This window comes from Oncorhynchus kisutch, linkage group LG5 (assembly GCF_002021735.2).
Source record: "Oncorhynchus kisutch isolate 150728-3 linkage group LG5, Okis_V2, whole genome shotgun sequence".
Taxonomy (NCBI): domain Eukaryota; kingdom Metazoa; phylum Chordata; class Actinopteri; order Salmoniformes; family Salmonidae; genus Oncorhynchus; species Oncorhynchus kisutch.
The window spans coordinates 51,204,025-51,219,576 of NC_034178.2; the positions used below are offsets into that span (position 1 = coordinate 51,204,025).

The 15,552-nt window shown below is 43.4% G+C and overlaps 1 protein-coding gene across 3 annotated transcripts; it reads right to left on the bottom strand.

Moving 5' to 3' along the window:
• Nucleotides 1-129: 129 nt before the first annotated feature.
• On the bottom strand, nucleotides 130-14,174 carry LOC109882619 (cyclin-dependent kinase 4). 3 transcript variants are annotated; one of them, XM_020474715.2, is made up of 8 exons: nucleotides 14,050-14,174; nucleotides 11,813-12,037; nucleotides 9,444-9,579; nucleotides 4,533-4,700; nucleotides 3,648-3,757; nucleotides 1,300-1,350; nucleotides 983-1,118; nucleotides 130-691 (listed from the first exon to the last, which is right to left on the bottom strand). In XM_020474715.2, the coding sequence occupies exons 2-8, from the start codon at nucleotides 12,028-12,030 to the stop codon at nucleotides 593-595; spliced, it is 918 nt and encodes a 305-aa protein (XP_020330304.1). In that variant the 5' UTR covers nucleotides 12,031-12,037; nucleotides 14,050-14,174; the 3' UTR covers nucleotides 130-592. The 3 variants fall into 3 exon arrangements, with proteins under 3 accessions (XP_020330304.1, XP_020330303.1, XP_031681173.1); XM_020474714.2 differs by lacking the exon at nucleotides 14,050-14,174 and adding an exon at nucleotides 13,589-13,855; XM_031825313.1 differs by lacking the exon at nucleotides 14,050-14,174 and adding an exon at nucleotides 13,589-13,842 and having other exon boundaries at nucleotides 9,444-12,037.
• Nucleotides 14,175-15,552: the final 1,378 nt, after the last annotated feature.

Here is a 15,552-nt window from a genome sequence, read left to right on the forward strand (position 1 = left end):
TTCAGTCATTTCATTCACTTCTCTGAATTTGTGAATCTGAAGTCATTTCAGATTAAAGAAGCAAACAAGACATTAACACACTTTGAATTAACCTAGAAATTGAAAAGGGATATAAAATGTACAGTTAAATGCCTGTTAGTTGATTGGAGCAGCTTTATTAGTCTTTGCAACACTGATACATTGGGAGGGATGCTTGGTACAGAAAAATACATTTGGCCTGTAAACCTGTTCAACAAATGCCTCTTAGCTACTGTGTTCGTGTGTGAATTTACAAAAATACATTAAGCTATAATATTAATGACTCAGGACAGTTATTCCGTTCCGTGTTGTATGTATGGGTGCACATTTCACTTGGGGAATGAACGAGTCAATCCCTCTTCAGGTTCATATCCATATGGTCCTAAAACCCCACTTCTCGCCTTACATTCTCCAGGTGGTCCACTGGGTGTGACTAGCTTGTGGGTCCTTTAAAAAATATATATCTTACTACACAACAGGAACCTGGCCTGAAATGCACTGAATGACAATTACACAAATGGAGTCAGGGTTACCATTCCTCATGGTACTGTCCTTCCATGTCATTAACTGCATTTTAACCATTTGTCACTTCCTCCTCATTCTCCTGGAAGTAAGGATGTTCTAGAGCATTCAGGGCAGAGATTCTTCTTAGAGGGTCAAAAGTTAGCATTTTCTGTGGGAAAAACAGAACACTTGAGTTTACAAATGTGAATCAAGTAAGACAATTACAAGTAGGGTTTGTCCTATCTTGTATAACGCCATAACTTTATTTTGTTAATCATAGCTTTTACAAGCATTGGTCTGGATAATAAAATAATACACTTTTGGCCAGGATTCACACTAACCCAAGTGGATCCTGGAACCGGTTTATACAATTCTACCATTTTGCATTTCAACGCTACCAAAAAGTTTATTTTCAAACCGAATACCCTCCACAGCTGGTTAGAAAACCAAGTCGTCTCACCAGCAGCAACTCTGTCCCCTGTTTATTGATCTCTGGAGCGTAGTCGGTGATTGGGCGGGGGCTGATAGGACTGAAGTTGTGTCGTGAGAGGGTGACATCAGCAGGCCACTCCTCCTCAGGTGGCAGGCCAATCACACTGTGGAATGGCAGGCAGGAAGGTTCAAGCCAGCTAGTCAGACAAGCATTTCAGAAAGAATTGACAGAAGACTGATCCAAAGTGACAAGACGGTTACGTCCCAAATGGCACTTGTCAAAAGAAGTGCACTATATAGGGTGCCATTTGGGATACAAACAAAGAGATTCCAGCCCATACTCACTTGAATATCTTTCCCAGTTGGTCCACTTCAGAGTCTCCACAGAACAATGGTCTACATGAGAGAGTTTGGATTTGGGTTAAAGTGCTGTTGGCCAATTTCCCCAGCTGTGAAACAAGCAGTACCGTCTGTCTATATGCCCCCAAATGTCCCCATTTTATTGTACCGACCTATGGCCATGTCTGTGGGAGATTACAGGGGCCTGGCTGACCATTCTGTGTAGACTGGTGTGGCCTGGTCGTTAGTGTGGGACCATAATGATAAGAGAAGAATCCCTGAGTGCCACAGCAGTAGTCTGCTATACTGCCATTTGACTACATGGTGGCAGCATAATCACAGAAATGAGTGCTCGGTCACACTACAGCCAGAAACAAATTGGGTTTGTCTTGCTCCATATTTGACTCGTTTCAGGAAACTAGGCATATGTCGCGGGTCACTACTTCACAGGAGAGCCATTTGAATCAAAATAAAAATAAATTTAAAAGAAAGTGTTTTTTGGCAGAAATGCCTTCTGAAACACGTGAACTTTCATGTGCCTTAATAACAAATGTGTATGCCATCTGTAAATACGAATACAATTGTTAAATTACGAGCCTATTTGGTTCAGCCACAAAAAAAGCAAACAACCTTCTCACTAACCATGATTGACTGGGATAATGAGTGGGCTGGACATGCCGAGAGGAGTTCAGATTGGTCTGCCATACAGAAGGCTTCTGTCTAATTGAGCTAATAAGTCTGTTGGTAATCCTGTCGATTACAGCTTTTTTTCCTTTAAAAAAAAAAGTATCATGTAGTGGAGCTGCATAAGTGTTGATATCCACTTTCTGGTGGATAGAGTTTTGAAATCATGGGAATTAGAGTATGATAGCTAAAGAGATGGAGAAAACCCCTGTTTCTGGATTAAATCTTCAAACTAAGGGCAACCATGGCATAGCATCCAGGGCCCCCAACCTCCAGCGGGCCCCCAGATAGCATATGATAGCAAAAATGTGTAGAATTGGTCCAATTTCCTGCAATTCTACACATTTCTGCTATCATATGCTATCTGGGGGCCCCGGGGCATGTACCCTAGGTGCCTGTTCGGTAATCTGGCCATGAGTGTTAACTTTGCCATGTGTAATATTATCGATAAATCCAATGGGAATCATGTTAGAATGTCAGATTAAGGGCCTCCCGAGTGGCGAAGTGGTCAAAGGCACTACACGCAGCACTAGACCACCTTTATTCCACACACAGAGACGTGTACAAAGTTCTCCCTCCATTTGGCAAATCTGACCATAATTCTATCCTCCTGATTTCTGCTGTCAAGCAAAAACTAAAGCAGGAAGCACCAGTGACTCGGTCAATAAGAAGGTGGTCAGATGAAGCAGATTCTAAACTACAGGACTGTTTTGCTAGCACCGACTGGAATATGTTCCGGAATTCTTCTGATGGCATTGAGGAGTACACCACAACAGTCACTGGCTTCATCAATAAGTGCATCTGACGTCGTCCTCACAGTGACCCTAAGTTCATACCCCAACCAGAAGCCATGGATTACAGGCAACATCCGCACTGAGCTAAAGGCTAGAGCTGCCGCTTTCAATGAGTGGGACTCTAACCCGGAAGCCTATAAGAAATCCCGCTATGACCTCCGACGAACAACAAAAAACAGGCAAAGCGCCAATACAGGACTAAGATCGAATCGTACTACACCGGCTCTAGTTCTCGTGCCCAAGAAAGCGAAGGTAACCTGCCTAAATGACTACAGACCCGTAGCACTCACGTCTGTAGCCATGAAGTGCTTTGAAAGACTGGTCATGCTCACATCAACACCATTATCCCAGAAACTCTAGACCCACTCCAATTTGTATACCGCCCCAACAGATCCACAGATGATGTAATCCCTATTGAACTCAACACTGTCCTTTCCCACCTGGACAAAAGGGCGGCAGGAAGGGGGTGGTGGGTACCCTAGTGGTTAGAGCGTTGGGCCAGTAACCGTACATTGACTCTGTATCGGTACCCTCTTTATATAGCCTCGCTTTTTATTTTACTGCTGCTGTTTAATTATGTTACTTGTATTTTCTATTTTTTACTTAACCAAGCATTGTTGGACATCCAGCCAATTTGATATAATTGGGACGCATTGGAGTCAACATGGGCCAGCATCCCTGTGGAACGCTTTCGACACGCTCCATGCTCTGACCAATTGAGGCTGTTCTGAGGTCAGGGGGAGGGGGGGGTGCAACTCAATATTAGGAAGGTGTTCTTAATATTTTGAACACTCATTGTACATTACGAGTCTCAAAAGATAAATACAGGTATTTCCCAGTACATCAAATAAGCCTTCACAAGCCCTGACCACTCACTTGCGTCGGAACATCTCAGCAAAGATGCAGCCCGTACTCCAGATGTCCACAGGCGTAGCGTAGGTGGACTGGAGCAGGACCTCAGGAGGCCTGTACCACAGAGTCACCACCTGAGAGTCGTGGAGGAGAGAGTTGGTAGTATTATGAATGCATATTAATTTTAATGCATGAAAACTGAAATCTGCCATACCGAATTTATACCAGCATGTCACCTGTGCAATTAGACGCAAAAAAAAACTCTAGATCACCTTTACTCCACACAGAGACGCATACAAAGCCCTCCCACATCATCCATTTCACAAATCTGACCAGAAGTCTATCCTCCTGATTCCTGCTTAAAAGCAAAAACTCAAACAGGAAGTACCTTTGACGAGCTCAATACAGAAGTGGTGCGATGAAACGGATGCTAAGCTACAGGACTGTTTCTCTAGCAAAGACTGGAATTTGTTCAGGGATTCATCCTGTTTGTCTATCCTGATTGCCTAGTCACTTTTACCCCTACCTACATGTACAGATTACCACAACTACCTCCCCTGCACATTGAATCAGTACTTACACTCTTTGTATATAGCCTCGTAATTTTTTTGTGCTACTATATCCTTTTATTTTTTGCACACACAAAAATACTGTCTAACTCTGCATTGTTGGGAAAGGGCTCATAAGTAAGCATTTCACCATAAAGTCTACCCTGTTGTATTCGGCATATGAGAAATATATTTTTTAATTTAATATTTAAAACATACAATATACTTGCAGTGAAGCCGCTCAACAACTACAGCCCTCCAAGACCCCCCCCCCCCCCCCCCAAGTGTAGAGCATAAGTAAGCATTATGGTGAATGCACAGAGACCCCTTCAATGCTCAACCATAGTGTGTGTCTTCCTACCACAGGAGTGAGGGCCATGTGGTAGCTGTAGATCCTTGCCAGTCCAAAGTCGGCCAGCTTCACCTGACCACGGCTGGTGACCAGGATGTTCTCTGGCTTCAGGTCCCGGTGCACCACGCGATTCGAGTGGAGGAATGCCAGGCCACACAGCAACTGACGCATCAGGTCCTAACACACACAGGGGGACACATTTAACCTGCGTACCATGCTTGACCCACTCAACAGTCTTCCATCACAACCAGCCAGGTAGAATGAGAGTGAAACCTATACTGACTGTACAGCTGGTCCTGTGTGCAAACAGGCCTGGATAGGGCTGTGGCGGTCATGAAATTCTGTCAGCCGGTGACTGTCAACTGCCGGTCTCACGGTAACTGACAGTTAAATAACAAACACATTTAGCAACTCCTAGCTTCCACGCATAGCGTACCAGCCATTGATGCAGACCTCATTGATGCAGACCTTTGGAACATCTACATTTTAAAAAGTCTAATAAATCCATGTAATATAACCTACACTATCACAATAAATCCATTACATATTTTAGATGGGTCTAAAGAAACATGATATGAAGAAAATGTCATGAACTTCAGAAGAACAGAATAGCATACTCTGAGTTGTCCTTATGTTAGGCCCTGATCTGGCTATGCCAATTTTTTAAAATTTAACTAGGCAAGTCAGTTAAGAACAAATTCAGAAGACGCTGGGCCAATTGTGCGCCACCCTATACTCCCAATCATGGCCGGTTGTGATGCAGCCTGGGTGTGAACCAGGGTGTCTATAGTGATGCCTCTAGCACTGATATGCAGTGCCTTAGACCTCTGCGCCACTCGGGAGCCCTATGGCTGTGGGCTACACTAGTTCATTTAGCAGACAAGATTTTATTAGAATTTCGTGGCATTATTTTATAGTATGAATAATACATTTGAATATTGCTGAATAAGATAGAAAGGATGTTTTCTCCAAAAGATTTCTGAGGGAGTGCCACATGAAGCTATTCTGTGTTGAGCAGTTAAGAAACAGGTCCCCCTATATGCTTAATTTAGAGTTATTTATGCAACTTTTGTTGGCTGCATGATGTGACTAATGATGATTTGAAAAATGTTTCATGAAAGGCATGAGCCCTGCTTTGTTTCCTGGACAGGCTGTGCACACTTCATCAGTCTCTCATTCACAATTTGAAAAGCACTTGACAATGCCTCGAATTTCCTGGCGGCCCTAGTGTGGCCGTAATGACCCCTAAAAAAAATCCATGCTTTTTGCGACAAGTGGCTGTTGTGCCCTTGGGCTGAATATAATCATTTTTATTCCCTTCTCCCGGCTGAGTGTTCCGAAGCACCTCTCACTCAAATAAATGGCTCTCTCAGATATCGCAATTCTAATTAGCCAATGCCCGTCACGTGATCGGGTTCTTCTCACAGGCATCTATCTCAGCTCCGAAGTAGGCAAGTGAAGACATACATCTGGGTTGCAAGTGCACGCTTCCTTCTTATCAAATTCTGAGATGTTAGAAGAATTTCCCTTGTCGTCAGCCAACAAGATGAGTCGGCCTAACGAACAACAAAACCACTAGCCTATGTCAATCTACTAACCCCCATAGTACAAAAGTTGACCTATTCTATTCATCAGTGGATTAATGTGCTTAATTTTAAGTAATTATTTGGCCACTTTAGTTGTCAAATCAAATTGTGATACAGTTGTGATACAAACCTTATCAAAACATACAGGCCGATGGGCTAGGCTATATGAGTTGTGATACAAACCTTATCAAAACATACAGGCCGATGGGCTAGGCTATATGAGTTGTGATACAAACCTTATTAAAACATAAAGGCCGATGGGCTAGGCTATATGAGTTGTGATACAAACCTTATCAAAACATACAGGCCGATGGGCTAGGCTACATGAAGTGTGGGACTATGATTTGAAAAAGTCGCAAAAAAAGGCATGCCCCATTTTCTGCCTTACTGCACACAAGCTGGGCATCATTCACAAGTTATAGGCTAATATTGTCACTCAACAGACTATTGTTGATTAAATATTGTCTTTACAAATACTAAATAATATATGTGTGAAATTTGTTTTGATTTAGAATGGACCATTATCATGCACCTGTCTCGGAACAGGGGCAACAAAAAAAAACATGTCATCTATACCCTTAAATAGTGAATGGAGGACGCTTTTCCTGTGGTTAATTTTCATGCCAGCCAGGAAGGCTATACTCCTGTTGTAAAGCAAAGCAATGTGTTTAATATTAGGAAAGTTGAGAAATAAATATAGTAGGCCGAGCCTATAGAGAGCTGATGGGATCCTCCTCATTTTAATTAAGGCCATCAAAACTCGTTCCGCACGCATTTCCATAGCCTATAGAAACGTTGCGCAATATGAGCTCATGGGCTCTCAAAGTGTTTGATTCGATTTTTGATTACATTGATGTCAGAGTGATTAGAGGGACAATAGAGTGCTGAGTACCAGGCAGTTAGCAAGTTTGGTAGGCTACTAATGACCATCAGCAGCATTAGAGCTTGGAGAAGCCTAGTTAACGATACTAAACGGTCACGTGGAATTTGACTACGGTCATGACTCGTGACTGTCGGTAAAATGGTCACTGTAACAGCCCTAGGCCTGATTCCAATTCAGTCCCTGGCCCCTAGACCTTACCGCTTCGTTAGCAATGTGGCAGAAGTTCTACTTCAACTATTGGAGGTCTAGTACTGCTATCCAAACGCTTCTGATTACCAAACAATGCAGGTGTGTGGAGGCAAAGAGCAGAGACAGTCTTGGTCAACTGACAACAGCCAAAGTAGGTGGAAGATCATGCAAGTGTATAGTGTTGGGTGGACTACCTCTAACATGGTTTACATGCAGACGACACCATTCTGTATACTACTGGCCCTTCCTTGGACACTGTGCTATCTAACCTCCAAACGAGCTTCAATACCATACAACACTCCTTCCGTGGCCTCCAACTGCTCTTAAACGCTAGTAAAACCAAATGCATGCTTTTCAACCGTTCACTGCCTGCACCCGCACGCCCGACTAGCATCACCACCCTGGATGGTTCCAATCTAGAATATGTGGACATCTATAAGTACCTAGGTGTCTGGCTAGACTGTAAACTCTCCTTCCAGACTCATATCAAACATATCCAATCTAAAATCAAATCTAGAGTCAGCTTTCTATTCCGCAACAAAGCCTCCTTCACTCACGCCGCCAAACTTACCCTAGTAAAACTGACTATCCTAACGATCCTCGACTTCGGCGATGTCATCTACAAAATAGCTTCCAATACTCTACTCAGCAAACTGGATGCAGTTTATCACAGTGCCATCCGTTTTGTTACTAAAGCACCTTATACCACCCACCACTGCGACCTGTATGCTCTAGTCGGCTGGTCCTCGGTACATATTCGTCGCCAGACCCACTGGCTCCAGGTCACCTACAAGTCCATGCTAGGTAAAGCCCCGCCTCATCTCAGTTCACTGGTCACGATTGCAACACCCACCCGTAGCACGCGCTCCAGCAGGTGTATCTCACTGATCATCCCTAAAGCCAACACCTCATTTGGCCGCCTTTCCTTCCAGTCCTCTGCTGCCTGTGACTGGAACGAATTGCAAAAATTGCTGAAGTTGGAGACTTTTATCTCCCTCATCAACTTTAAAAACATCTGCTATCTGAGCAGCTAACCGATCGCTGCAGCTGTACATAGTCCATCGGTAAATAGCCCACCCAATTTACCTACCTCATCCCCATACTTTTTTTATTGATTTACTTTTCTGCTCTTTTGCACACCAGTATCTCTACCTGCACATGACCATCTGATAATTTGATAATTTATCACTCCAGTGTTAATCTGCTAAATTGTAATTATTTGCCTACCTCCTCATGCCTTTTGCACACAATGTATATAGACTCTTTTTTTGCTACTGTGTTATTGACTTGTTTACTGTTTATTGTTAATATATACAAAAGTATGTGGACACCCCTTCAAAATAGTGGATTCCACTATTTCAGCCACACCCGTTGCAGACAGGTGTATAAAATCGAGCACACAGCCATGCAATCTCCATATACAAACATTGACAGTACAATGGCCTTACTGAAAAGCTCAGTGACTTTCAACTTGGCATCATCATAGAATGCCACCTTTCCAACAAGTCAGTTCGTCAAATTTCTGCCCAGGTCAACTGTAAGTGCTGTTATTGTAAAGTGGAAACATTTTAGGAGCAACAACGGCTCAGCCGCAAAGTGGAAGACCACACAAGCTCACCGAACGTGACCGGTGAGTGATTAAGTGCGTAGCTCGTTAAAAAAAAAACATATCCTTGGTTGCAACACTTCCTACCGAGTTCCAATCCAAACTGCCTCTGGAAGCAATGTCAGTACAATAAATGTTCTTCTAGAGCTGCATGAAATGGGTTTCCATGGCCAAGCAGCCGCACACAAGTCTAAGATCACCATGCGCAATGCCAAGCGTTGGCTGGACTGGTGTAAAGATCGCCGCCATTGGATTCTGGAGCAGTTGAAACGCGTTCTCTGGAGTGATGAATCGCGCTTAACCATCTGGCAGTCCGACAGACAAATCTGGGTTTGGCGGATGCCAGGAGAACACTACTTGCCCGAATGCATAGTGCCAAATGTAAAGTTTGTTGGAGGAGGGATAATGGTCTGGGGCTGTTTTTCATGGTTCGGCCCCTTAGTTCCAGTAAAGGTAAATCTTAACGCTACAGCATACAATGACATTCTAGACGATTCTGTGCTTCCAACTTTCTAGTTTGGGGAAGGCCCTTTCCTTTTGGTCATGTAGTGTATTTAACATGGTTTACGGGGACCTAATAGGTTATATTTTACATGGTTTACGGGGACCTAATGTTATATTTTACATGGCTAACGGGGAACTGGGGGGCTTCTTACTTGGATGCGGCTGGGGGGCAGTCCTGGGGCGGGGGCCTTCTCTAGGTAGGTCTTAAGGTCCTGGTCCACGTGCTCAAACACCAGGGTGACTTTAGTCTCCTGATCCGTCCTCAGGGTGGCACACACGTCCATGAGCCTGATGTACACACAAACACAGAACACACACGCCCATGAGCCTGACGTACACACAAACACAGAACACACACGCCCATGAGCCTGACGTACACACAAACACAGAACACACACGCCCATGGACCTGATGTACACACAAACACAGCACACACACGCCCATGGGCCTGATGTACACACAAACACAGAACACACACGCCCATGGGCCTGATGTACACACAAACACAGAACACACACGCCCATGAGCCTGACGTACACACAAACACAGAACACACACGCCCATGAGCCTGACGTACACACAAACACAGAACACACACGCCCATGGGCCTGATGTACACACAAACACAGAACACACACATCCATGAGCCTGATGTACACACAAACACAGAACACACACATCCATGAGCCTGATGTACACATACAGAGTGTGTGAGTGATATGCACACATCCCTAACTTTCACACTAGTGCTGGGCCATCCACAACACGAGATAGAGAGCAAGTCCATTGTGTGTGCTGCTCTCAAGGGATTTAATTGAACCTGCACTACAGTTCAGGTAACATTTCAGCTGCCATGCCTTCTCAGAGATTAGTCATTATTGTGGTGCAGATTAAAATCCAAGCACCTGACAGCAGCACACATACCATGTGTGGGATCGCTCTTAATACACAGTCAAACAGACAAGTTTATGGTCATTCATCATAATCTGAATGAGAGGCATGCCATGGTGAGTCTGTTGCTAGCTAATAACCTTTATAGAACCTACTTATCAAAACATACCAGTCAGTCTTTACGCATTACACAGTTCTGAGGCTATGTGGGCGGAGGGTGGTAGAGATATAGGTGATCAGGTCAAAACTGAAGTCTCAGGCTGCAACAAAACCAACACCGACTGTGTGATTGAGAGCGTTTGTGACTGTGTTAATGTGTTTGTGCATGTTTATGCAGTTCAAAGGCGCTATTGGTGGAGAGGAACAATTTACGTGTATGGGTGTGTTGATTACTTTATTGCATTCATTCCCTTTTTAAAGTACTTTTTTTCTTTCTCTTTTTCATGATATCCAATTAGTAGTTACAGTATTGTCCCATGGCTGCAACTCCCGTACAGACTCTGGAGAGGCAAAGGTTGAGAGCCATGCGTCCTCCGGAAAATGACCCTGCCAAGCAACACTGCTTCTTGACACACTGCTCGCTTAACCCAGAAGCCAGCTGCACCAATGTGTTGGAGGAAACACCGTAACGCTTGCAACCGTGTCAGCGTGCATGCGCCCGGCCCCCCACGAGTCGCTGGAGCGTGATGGGACAAGGACATCCTGGCCGGTCATACAAGCAAACCACACAGTCCAAATGTGCACTTCACATTTCCATATCTGAAAACTCATGTAATTTACAGAATCAACGTTTATGATCGCTTTACAGTATCAACATTTCCAAGAATGACTTGTCATACCCTGGGTCGTTCTGACATGAATTAACCTGTTTGTCGTATTGTGAAGAAAATTTGCCTCGGGAACCCACACTTGAAAGCACTCATGACTCCATTCCATACGCACAAAAATTACAAATTGTTTGTCTGAAGTGCCTTGTGAAACACTATGATCGTATTTTATTACTTAGCTAGTCATTTTGGCAAGAAGTTTTCAAATGATGCCCAGCTGACCCAGATTGCAAATTATAATAAAACGATTTTGGATTGCGTAAACAGTAATTATGTGATGGTGGGGACGCAGGACTGTGTTCCAAACAAATTGTGCTTGCCTCAGTTCCTTCATGGCAGAGCTAGGAGAGCTAAAAAAAACACCTTATAGTTGAAGGCTCTTTCCTTGAGTCATAAAAGTGCATTGAAATGACTTGGGAACTGTGCACAGTTTGGAGAGGTGTGGCCACTTGGAGACACCAGTTAGACCTTTTTCCCTCAAACCCTTGAATTGTTCTTTCTTATGTTGCACCTACCCCAAAATTTACATGAATCTACTGACATTTGAAAGCAAGAGTATGTAACCAGTATGTGTGTTTATCGGTCATTAAAGGCCTATTAGTGTGTAGGTGTGTTGGTTTTCAGACCTCGAAAGAGGTCTCTTTACATTCCAAATGGGGTTGAGGCTTATACCTAGATCTACATAAAAGTTGCATGGAACGTGAACTCATCTTTCCTGGCCTGAAAACATTTGACAATCTTTGATTTTGGTGTGAACTATCACTTTAAATAAAGGTTCAATGAATGAATGAATGTGTTCTAACTTGACCACGTTGGGATGGTCAAACTGCTCCAGTCTCTTCAGCAGGGCCACCTCTCTGACTGTGGAGATAGGGAGGCCATCTTGGTCCGTCTGGACGCGAACGCTCTTCAGAGCTACAAACTGGCCGCTCTCCAGGTCCCGAGCTTTGTACACCGTCCCGTATGCACCGCCTCCGATCTCTGCCACCGGCTCGTACTGGACCTCACTGCCCTGGGCCATGGCCTGGCTGGCAGACAGAAAGAGAAAAATAGGTACGGTATGACTACAATGTCCTTCTACAGTAAGACACTGTCCCCTCCCTGCCACGTGCTTTCCAAAATAGAGGTCCACCTGTCTTAGGTCCAGCTCATTACCCCTCCAACAACCTTTCACCTTCTAGAGCACTGGACCTCATTAGCTGGGGTAACCTCTGCATTCCAGAGTGGAAGAGGCTGTCAGAAAGATTGTGTATGTGTTAGTGATGCGCGGGTTGACTCATAACTCGTGGACGGTTTAGGGTCACTACTGTGTGGCTGAAGGGCGGGTGGGTGGTGAGTTGTATAAAGAGAAACAATACCTTAAACCCACAAATTTATAATTCTTGTGCAATTCATATAGGCTACATTGAGGTTTTTCTGTCATTATTTTAGGCTATCTGGTATTAGTGCATAAGCCTAAACGTTATGGCTTAATTGTAAACACACCAAATTGCCTACACCAATATAATATAATTCCACAAAAAGGTAATTTTCGAAGTTTAACTCAATGAGACAAAATCTGCAAAAGGAGAGTTGAAAATAAAGAAAAGGGAGTGCCAGAAAAGTCATGTTTAGAAAATATTTGGTGAAGTTTTAAAAGAGGATGATAGCAGTGCTGGCTGGCTATGTTATGTTTGATGATTGTGAGGCGCTATACAAATTCGACAGTCACAAGACAGGACTTGAAATAGGCCTATGGCATGTCAAAGGAACTGTAGCCTACTGTTTAGATGGGTTAAATGGAAACTGAAATCTAAAACACTATTTCAATAGAGATTCACCATATATAATGTCTAGGCTTAATCTGGGAAACCAGTCCTTAATGTTTTTACCAAGTTGCCATCCTTAGCTACTCCTAGAGCCAGCAAGTATACAATGGGTAGTCTCCTGGTTGACAACCAGGCCAGGGACATAACAAATTGGTATTTTTTCTATATTTAAAATGGTCCAAACAATGGTACATCAAATACATCTGAAATATTTCCTAATGTGGCTCTATATTCTACCCAAGAAAACAAAAGGTTGGACAACTTTCATTGTTAACTTACCCATGTCCATATACAATGGAAATAACCATCATGTAATATGTAGTTGCCCTAGTATTTTATCACCAGAATAAACTTCTAAGCAAGCAAAATTAGGTAACGCTAGGAAAATATTGGACAGAACGAACTTGTGGCATAAGGCAGGAAAACGAAAGCCCCCCCCCCCCCTCCATAACTCCTTTTTTGTTAATTAAATCAGTAAACACAGAATCGATATGCCACAATAACTCTTAAACGAGGTTTAAGACGTGCCAAAAAATATTTAATGTTAAATCATGGTTCCACACTTCTCTTTGGCATGGCAAACATTTGTAGAGGCAATAGGAAACCCATGCACCAAGTTGTGCAGAACTTGTGTGGTCAGGCCTATGATCTGACACTAGTGCCCCCAAACTAGCAGGAATACATTGCAACTAGCGACATCTGGTTTTTAAACATATTTACAAGATTATGTGAACAGTGTTTTAACTAAATTGGATCTAATAAGCTACTTACCACGTTTATTGATGTTTTCGTTAACGTTAACTGGCTATACTGCTACATTTAGTGCATGAACGAAAACATGTTTTTCACTTGGTTCTTTAGTATCAAACCACATTCGAGGTAGGTCGCACATAGATTTCACACTAAACTTGCGGATGTCTTCGATCAAATCCTTCGATTTAACTTCGGCCTTACTTCACTTTTCTTAAAACAGGCAAATCACTTGGTAGTGGAGGCGCTTCCTGTCGCCTTACAAGGCGGAGCCAAACATCTATTTACCCCCCAAAATAATAATGACAGCTTTGCAACATATAACTTAGCCACCCACTAAGTAGTTCTGTTGTATGATACATCTGCCAATTAGCCTACATGTTCAAATGTTTATAAACGTTATGAGTGAGTGAATCTGTAATAAATAATTAATTCTATGACATGCTAATTATTGAACTTTTTTTTCTCATGTAAAACATTACCTGGTTTATTTCCTTCATAGACAATTTACACTAGAAACATTGAAGAAGAGTTTGTGACTCAGGTCTGCCCCGGCGCACGCAGAGCTCCGTGAGTGATGAATGAGGACCGCGCACCAAACTCCTCCCAGCTCTGCATCGCGCTGCTATTGGCGGATAACTGCTGTTGCTAGGCTCATCTACTACTCTGGTTTGCTGTGAGAGACCAAACCCCCATGCATTCCAAAGGAAGTATTCAGAATGAGTTATTCAACTGAAATGATTCTGTATATTCATTTGGTTAGTGCTCTCCGTGATCTTGGGATGTCCATACCCTAACCCTATCTGTTTATTTTATTTTATTTGGATAACCATTAGCTTTTGCAGAAGCATCAGCTACTCTTCCTAGGGTCCACAAAAAAACACAAAACATGACAAGTAACAGAACACGGATAGACAAGAACAGTCATTTAAATGTAAAATAAGATATACAAACAATACAACAATAAAAAAGAATACAAACAATACAACAACAACAAAAAAATACAAACAATACAACAACAAAAATGGTGTGTGTGTGTGTTAGAGTGTGTGTGCCTGTGTTTGTGTATCCTGCCATTCCTTGAGGTGTTATTTAATCCGTTTTTAAAGGTAATTTTGCTGTTTGCTTGAGTAATTGGAGATGGAAGGGAGTTCCATGCAATTATGGCTCTGTATAATACTGTGCGTTGCTGTGAATTTGTTTGGACTTGGGGACTGTGAAGAGAGACCCCTGGTGGCATGTCTTGTGGGGTATGTATGGGTGTCTGAAGAGACCCCTGGTGGCATGTCTTGTGGGGTATGTATGGGTGTCTGAAGAGACCCCTGGTGGCATGTCTTGTGGGGTATGTATGGGTGTCTGAAGAGACCCCTGGTGGCATGTCTTGTGGGGTATGTATGGGTGTCTGAAGAGACCCCTGGTGGCATGTCTTGTGGGGTGTGTATGGGTGTCTGAAGAGACCCCTGGTGCTATGTCTTGTGGGGTATGTATGGGTGTCTGAAGAGACCCCTGGTGCTATGTCTTGTGGGGTATGTCTGGGTGTCTGAAGAGACCCCTGGTGGCATGTCTTGTGGGGTATGTATGGGTGTCTGAAGAGACCCCTGGTGGCATGTCTTGTGGGGTATGTCTGGGTGTCTGAAGAGACCCCTGGTGCTATGTCTTGTGGGGTATGTATGGGTGTCTGAAGAGACCCCTGGTGCATGTCTTGTGGGGTATGTATGGGTGTCTGAGTTGAATGTTATTTGATTATGCAGACAATCTGGAATTGTCATCACAATAATATTTCTCATAAAAACTAGAAGAGAAGCAGTTAATCTCTCGTCAACCTGACTGGTATGCATGTTGATTTCAGTTCTGTATGTGCAGTTAAGGGCAAGGCATGCTGCTCTGTTTTGAGCCAGCTGCAGCTTTGCTAGGTCTTTCTTTGCTGCACTTGACCATATTACAGGGCAGTAATCAAGATGGGAGAAGACCAGAGCCGGAACAAC